The 7,816-nt window shown below is 42.1% G+C and overlaps 1 protein-coding gene and 1 non-coding gene across 2 annotated transcripts; both read right to left on the bottom strand.

Moving 5' to 3' along the window:
- Positions 1-1,238: 1,238 nt before the first annotated feature.
- Positions 1,239-3,687, bottom strand: LOC135962812 (uncharacterized). Its single transcript, XM_065514703.1, has 2 exons — positions 1,512-3,687; positions 1,239-1,447 (listed from the first exon to the last, which is right to left on the bottom strand). Exon 1 carries the CDS (start codon positions 3,170-3,172, stop codon positions 1,652-1,654), a length of 1,521 nt encoding a protein of 506 aa, XP_065370775.1. The 5' UTR covers positions 3,173-3,687; the 3' UTR covers positions 1,239-1,447; positions 1,512-1,651.
- Positions 3,688-7,385: 3,698 nt separating this feature from the next.
- Positions 7,386-7,565, bottom strand: LOC135962986 (5.8S ribosomal RNA). The gene has a single exon (XR_010576796.1). It is a non-coding gene; the product is annotated as a 5.8S ribosomal RNA (ribosomal RNA).
- Positions 7,566-7,816: the final 251 nt, after the last annotated feature.

Here is a 7,816-nt window from a genome sequence, read left to right as displayed (position 1 = left end):
CAGAAAGGCCACTAACGAGAAATTACCAAATTCAAGGGATTTCTCAATATATCCCACTAAGGAGTGAAGTGCTGTCTCAACGGATTTGCCTTTCATGTAGGCGTGTTGAGAGGGAGATACTGATCCTTGTTTCAAAGACACTCGTATGTGGATGTCGATGATTCTTTCAAGGGTTTTCAGCAAGAATGATGATAGACTTATCGGTCTGAAATCTTTTGCTTTGGTGTGTGACGCTTTCCCCCCTTTCGGAATGAATGTCACAGTGCATTCGGTCCACCGTTTTGGTATGTAGGACCATGCAAGACAGGCATGATAGATAGTTATCAGCCAAGGAGTGACTAGATCTATATTATTCTGTAGATCAGCGGGTATTATACCATCTGGGCCCGGAGACTTGTAAGAGTCAAAACTCCGTATGGCCCATTTTATCAAATGTTCGTCAAGTATAATTGACGAAGTTGTCCGATTGTTCGGTTGGGATGCACTAGCAATATCCGGAGGCAAGTTCCCCGGAAAATGAGTGTCCATGAGTACTTCTAGTGTCTCACGTCCATCAGTAGTCCACCTACCATCCTGTTTCTGAATATAACCTTGAACAGTTGGTGTTTTCGATAAGATCTTGCGCAGACGATTTGTCTCAGAGGAACTTTCGACGCCGCTGCAGAAATTCCTCCAGGACTTACGTTTCGCGCTCCTGACCATATTCTTAAATTTGTTCAACATAGACTTATACATTGACCAGTTGCCTGATCTTTTCGCCTCGTTGAATAGTTTACGACAATTACGCCTAGTGTTCGCTATGTCTAAAGACCACCATGGAGGTCTTACCTTTCCTCTGCGAGCAGAGGGAGTGCATGTACGTCTTGTGGCCTCACTGAGAGAAAGTGTGAGCTTTTCCACAGCGCTTTCAATGTCCCTAGTGTCACCTATGAGAGGGGGTGAGGGAAGTAAACCATCAAGGATCCGCCTGTGATCATCCCAATTGGTTTTCCTCCTATTTAGAAAAGGCTTTTCCTTCTCAACTTCCAATTCTATTAAGAATGTCAGATACATGTGATCAGACAGAGAGCAATCATCTGAAACCTTCCAATTCCTTATGAGTTGCGAGTGGCTTGCACTGACAAGCGTAATGTCCAGAACTTCTTGCCTATTTGCTACCACAAAAGTAGGTTCTGAACCTCGATTGACAACTACCAGATTAGAGTCTAATATGAAGTCTAAAATGTACTCACCTCGTTCGTTTCTATCTGAGCTACCCCAGATTGTGTGGTGAGCATTTGCATCAGCTCCGATAATTACAGGAGTTCTGGCCCTATTTGCGGCACGCATCATATTAGATACCAGGTTATTCGGTGGTGGTTCAACCTGGTCGTGCGCCATATAGCTCGAGAGCAGCCACACCTTACCTGCACCTGTCTCCCAAGCAGCAGCTACTGTATCTTCATCGCTGTAATCAGGAAGAATGAAGATATTAAGATGGTTCTTAACCAAAATGCAAGATCTTATTTTACCTGTGCGTCTTATGTACAAAAGTTTGTACTTTTTGGCGTTGAGTCCACGAATTTCGCCATTGTGTATCCACGGCTCCTGGACCAACGCAATGTCCTCCCCATATTTAGCAATGTGGAGGAGCAGGGCAGCCGAAGCTGCCTTAGAGTGGTGAAGGTTCACTTGGATCGCCTTCACCATGGTCTGGATCATATATGACCGTAACGTCGATGTCTTCTGGGTCTGATTCCAGAAGAACATCTTCATCCTCCACATCACCCAGAGCGCAGAATAGGTCCCCAACCATACTGGAGTGTGATTGGGTCTCCATTTTGTCCTCAGAGCTTGCGGGGTCGTCCAGTTTAATTTTGCAGTCCATATCCTGCGGAGCTTCCAGTTTAACACCAGAAGTTTCGGGGTCGAGCTTGTCGTCACCACGGTAGATGCGCAGCTTGATACTATCGAAACCATAGTAAATCTTGCTTTGCCTCTCACGTAGTGGCGCCAAGGATTCCTTGTTAAGGACTACGACCACCTTTCTATGCGCACCTTCAGGAGCGGAAACCTTAACCACCTTCCAGTTATGGGTTGGTAGATCGGGATTACCGCTCTGAATGTATGCCAGAATCTCCTCAGGTTCATGTGGCTCCGCCGGAATAACTGTGACTGATCTCGGTCTACGAGGTATCTCGTTTACCGGGATCACGTCCAGTTTCGCGCCAGGCCACAATTCCCCTAGGGACGCAATTGCTAATTTTAGCAGTAGAGCTGAGCGGTCATTGGTACACGCTAGCAGTTTTACATGGCCTTGATACCAGCCAGCATCGTCGTTTTGCGGGGATGGACCGGGATTCTCCTTGAGAATCTTCCAGTATACCCCCAGCATACCCTGACGGATTTTCAGCCATTTCTCCTGGGAGATAGCTCCGTCATCAACACTCCTGTCGATAATAGCCCTTACAAGTGGATTGCGAGCAACTTCACTGTAAGGCCTTCTTATCACACGAGCCTCTTGCTTCGGACGTTTAGTCTTCGGCTGTGTGTTTTGCTGTTGGAGCAGCTCCTCCTCTGAGCGTTGCCGTTTGGGCCCAGCAGATGCGCCTTGGTTCGCTGCATCTGCGCTTGGAGGAGTGTTTGAGCTGTCCAGCTCAGCCAGTTGAGCCTTAGCCCAACTTAGTTTCGACAATTCGTCGATGTTAAGCGCATCGGCCGACTTGGATCCAAGCCGGTCGATAATGCGCATGGCGGCACGCCTTTGCACGAAAGCCCTCCTGGATGGTTCTTTGCGAATGGGGGCGTTCGGTTCTGCCGTAGTGGCGGGTGGGGCTACGGTGGTTGGACCCGACTTCTGGTTCGACGATCCAACCTGTAGCATTTTCGCAGGGACAACTGTCTTCTCGACAGTGTCCAATGCAGGGGCTGTTGCTGGTATATTACCAGCGAGGGCTAATGCAGCTTTTGAGGTGCTTGGCTTAAAGTCCAAGGCTACCTCGCTGCTTTTAGTCAAACTGTCACCAGAAGGTTGGACAGTCGACTGTTTGCAATCAGCCAGCATAGGTTTCCCCTGCTGGCCTTTTGCTGTTTGTTTTTTGTTATTGTTATTGTTTTGTATTGTGTTATTCATTTTTGTTCCCACGAGTGAGCGCGTAAGGGGATGGACACTCCATGCAGGGACGGCGTACATGGATTAGGCGAAAACTGTATTACAACCGACCCGTGCCCTGGCGTCGGAGGGGAGCTGTTAGCGACTAGTTATCTTTAACCACTTACTAGCCATTCAGGTCTTCGGCACTGCTACCATCACCTTGACCTTACAAGTGGGGGGGAAAGAAAGAGTAGAGAGAGAAAGAACAGTTTTGGTCCGCGGGTAGTAACACTAGAAGAGAGAGAGAATGTGTTAGCACTAGGTAACCATTTGTCAAAAATGTATCACCAGTAATAACAGTATCCTAACACCAATTACATCCTACTGTGACCATTTGTTATAAAATGCATCACAGTATTATGATAGTCGGCTGACACATTTCCGTTTACCGACCTAGCTATGTCAAGAAGTTCAGACCATTTGTTAAAAATGCATCTTAAGATATTGACATCGCTTGAGCATTTGTCAAGGCTAGTGACCTGTTGTCAAAACAGTATCACTAGACTAGGCAGTTGCTCCCCCTATCCGCCACCTGGGACGCGTCCGATGGGAGACTGAGAACTCCACACGAACTGAGAACTCCACACGATACCCCTTAAGCAACCAATCATAACGTTCCCGAGGGTCAGTACATGATAAAGTTGAGGTATCAATACCGATCTAAGTGCAAACAACCTCTGCTATGGTTTTAGGGGTGCTCTTGTGAGCCGATCTAACTTCTCTCTAAGGGGCGCCTTCAAATCCACCTTAGTTCTTCCTTCTGCGGTGAAAGTCACACCTAGGTATTTCCAATCTTCGGTCCTCTTCAGTGCTCTTATGGCCCGCCCCTCAACATAGAACTCTTTTTGTACAACCACCGAACGTTTCTGTTTAGGTTGTCCTTTAATGGACACCGACAGACATTTGGCGCTGTTCAATTTAAGTCCACAAGAGCCAAGGAACTCACTGGCTATATCAAGCAACTTCTGAAGACCGAGTGGGGTTGATGCCCAGATGACCAAGTCGTCAGCAAAAGCAGTTAAGAGCTACTGTGTTCCTATGATCACCTGGGGCGGCAGGCAATGATTGGTTAGCAATGTGATTCTCAGGGGCGGCTGATGTCACATGGTTAGAATTTCTGTCCCTGTCCTGCAAATGTTCAGACAATGGGATCGATGTAGTGGCTTGAATATCCATTAAAATATTATCTCCGTTCCCTGAACCACTACTTTCAGGTATGGAGGAAACATTCATTCTTCCCATTGTATTGTTAGAACCCCTAATTGCTCGCTCTCGTAAGTTCATGGTGGTACTGGAGGCGCTCACCAACACCTCGTCCGGAAGGATACGCCGGGCAGACCCCCGACGATTTATATTATTATTTATATTATTATCACTGGGCAGAAATCACATTGTGTCAACACCCGCTAGGGCCATCACAATGCTTTGTTTTAATTAGACAGTCGGATTCCCCAAGTCCGTGCCAGTTCTGAATTGATTGTTAATTGATAGTCGTTATAATTTAAAAGGAATATATCTTGCGATAATTCCCTAAAAATTTTAGCAAGAAAGTTCCACAATTGGCTACGTAACTACTATCCGGGGAACAAGATCCGAGAATCTCTATTTACCCAGAACGAGTACATAAACCATGTTATTGCTTCCCAATCAAGCCCGACTATCTCAATCTTGAGAGCCAATCCTTATCCCGAAGTTACGGATCTAATTTGCCGACTTCCCTTACCTACATTATTCTATCGACTAGAGACTCTTCACCTTGGAGACCAGCTGCGGATATTGGTACGGCCTGTTGAGAAGTTTGCGTGACCCCACCATAAATTTTCAAGGTCCGAGGAGAAAATATCGACACAACAGTAAATGTCATGCTCTTCTAGTCCATCTACCATATCTCTCTTCGAAAGACTTCCATGGTAGTACGACTATAAAACAGAAAAGAAAACTCTTCCGATACCTCTCGACGGCTTCTTTATGGTCGTTCCTGTTGCCAGGATGAGCACAAGGCCCATATTTAATAACAAACGGATACTCAACAGGTTACGGAATTGGAACCGTATCCCCTTTCGTTCAAAATTATTCAAGTGTTTAATTACTAAGCAATTTTACTTCCTTTTCATTATATCTTGAAAATTTTCGGCTTTCGCCTTAAACTTAGGACCGACTAACTCGTGATCAACCACTGTTCACACGAAACCCTTCTCCACTTCAGTCCTCCAAGGTCTCATTCGATTATTTGCTACTACCACCAAGATCTGTACCAATGGCAGCTCCATGCAGGCTTACGCCAAACACTTCTATGCTCACCATTGTACCCTCCTACTCACTAAAGTTTCAAAGTTTATAATCCAACCGAAATTGAACATAACCCATTTACTTTAGCGGTAATGTATAGGTATACAACTTAAGCGCCATCCATTTTAAGGGCTAGTTGCTTCGGCAGGTGAGTTGTTACACACTCCTTAGCGGATTACGACTTCCATGTCCACCATCCTGCTGTTTTAAGCAACCAACGCCTTTCATGGTATCTGCATGAGTTGTTAATTTGGGCACCGTAACATTACGTTTGGTTCATCCCACAGCGCCAGTTCTGCTTACCAAAAGTGGCCCACTGGGCACATTATATCACAACCACTACCTTCATACCAAGAAAAGTGAGGTTCTTACCCATTTAAAGTTTGAGAATAGGTTAAGATCGTTTCGACCCTAAGGCCTCTAATCATTCGCTTTACCAGATAAGATTATTTTACATAATTTTTAAATGCACCAGCTATCCTGAGGGAAACTTCGGAGGGAACCAGCTACTAGATGGTTCGATTGGTCTTTCGCCCCTATACTCAATTCTGACAATCGATTTGCACGTCAGAACTGTTTCGGTCTTCCATCAGGGTTTCCCCTGACTTCAACCTGATCAAGTATAGTTCACCATCTTTCGGGTCACAGCATATATGCTCAAGGTACGCTCTAGTTAGAGGTATAAATAATATAAATACTATTATACATAACTGTATAGAACGCCCCGGGATTGAATTAATAGACTATAAATAGGCTAAAAACTAATCCCATTAAATTAAGTTATGTTAATTACGCTATTAGGTTTTTATTCCCAATAACTTGCAAATATGTTAGACTCCTTGGTCCGTGTTTCAAGACGGGTCCCGAAGGTATCCTGAATCTTTCGCATTGTTAATCATATAAGTGCATATAATAAACATAAAGATCAATGATCAATATGCTATTATAAAATATAAATATTTAAGCACTATATATAATAAATCTATCAACACTTTATCAAATCAAAAGCATTTATTCGATATTAAAATGCAAGCAAAATAATTTGAATAAACTTAAGCAAATGATCTTATGATAAATATATTTATGTTAATAGATTACAATGTCCTTTATAGAAAAAATGCACACCATTATTATAATATTATAAATATTAAAATCATAAAGATGAATTTTCCATAACGGATATTCAGGTTCATCGGGCTTAACCTCTAAGCAGTTTCACGTACTATTTAACTCTCTATTCAGAGTTCTTTTCAACTTTCCCTCACGGTACTTGTTTACTATCGGTCTCATGGTTATATTTAGTTTTAGATGGAGTTTACCACCCACTTAGTGCTGCACTATCAAGCAACACGACTCTTTGGAAATGCCATCTAGTAATCATTAACGTTATACGGGCCTGGCACCCTCTTTGGGTAAATGGTCTCATTTAAGAAGGACTTAAATCGTTAATTTCTCATACTAGAAATTTGACATTCCATACACTGCATCTCACATTTGCCATAAAGACAAAGTGACTTAGTGCTGAACTATTTTCTTTTCGCTCGCCGCTACTAAGAAAATCCTTGTTAGTTTCTTTTCCTCCCCTCATTAATATGCTTAAATTCAGGGGGTAATCCCATATGAGTTGAGGTTGTAATAAAAAAATTTTTTAAATCATAAAATATCAAAACCACAAATAGAAATCATTTCTTTTATTTTCTGTTTAAATAAAAAATTCTTTTTAATAGAGAGGCAATCCTAGTTTCATAAAAAAATATTTTATGCTAGACCTTCCTCAATAAAAAAATGAATATAAAATATATAATATTAAATACTCTGATTTTATTCGTTAGAGGTTTTGTATCTTTAACTTTTAGTATTATGAATATAGTAGAATATCCAGTAATACAACATGTGCTTTTAAAAAATTTTACATATTAAATATATAAAAGATTTTTAAAGCAACTTATTTAGCATAGTCTTACAACCCTCAACCATATGTAGTCCAAGCAGCACTCTAATTATAAATTAAAGTACCTTACAGCATGGACTGCGATATGCGTTCAAAATGTCGATGTTCATGTGTCCTGCAGTTCACACGATGACGCACAGTTTGCTGCGTTCTTCATCGACCCATGAGCCAAGTGATCCACCGCTTAGAGTGATATATTTATTTTTGTTTAAATAGCAATTCATAAATTTGTTTATTGAAAGAAATCAAAAATACACCAAACCAAATTGGCATATATCAATTCCTTCAATAATATTTTTTTTAATTTTAAAACATACCACAAAGTTTGTTGCGAATATCTTAGTTCTTTTAGAAAGAACAATTTTTTTTAACTTGTATACAAGTACAACTATAATTGTGAGTTTAATTTTTATGCAATGTATGGATATACAATAAATTGTATT

The sequence above is a fragment of the Calliphora vicina genome, chromosome X, assembly GCF_958450345.1.
Source record: "Calliphora vicina chromosome X, idCalVici1.1, whole genome shotgun sequence".
In the NCBI taxonomy this organism is placed as follows: Eukaryota; Metazoa; Arthropoda; class Insecta; order Diptera; family Calliphoridae; genus Calliphora; species Calliphora vicina.
This window is presented reverse-complemented; position numbering and strand designations above follow the sequence as displayed.

Excerpts from the sequence above, each read along its gene's own strand:
- LOC135962812 (XM_065514703.1), bottom strand. The coding sequence starts at position 3,172 with ATGTACGCCGTCCCTGCATGGAGTGTCCATCCCCTTACGCGCTCACTC.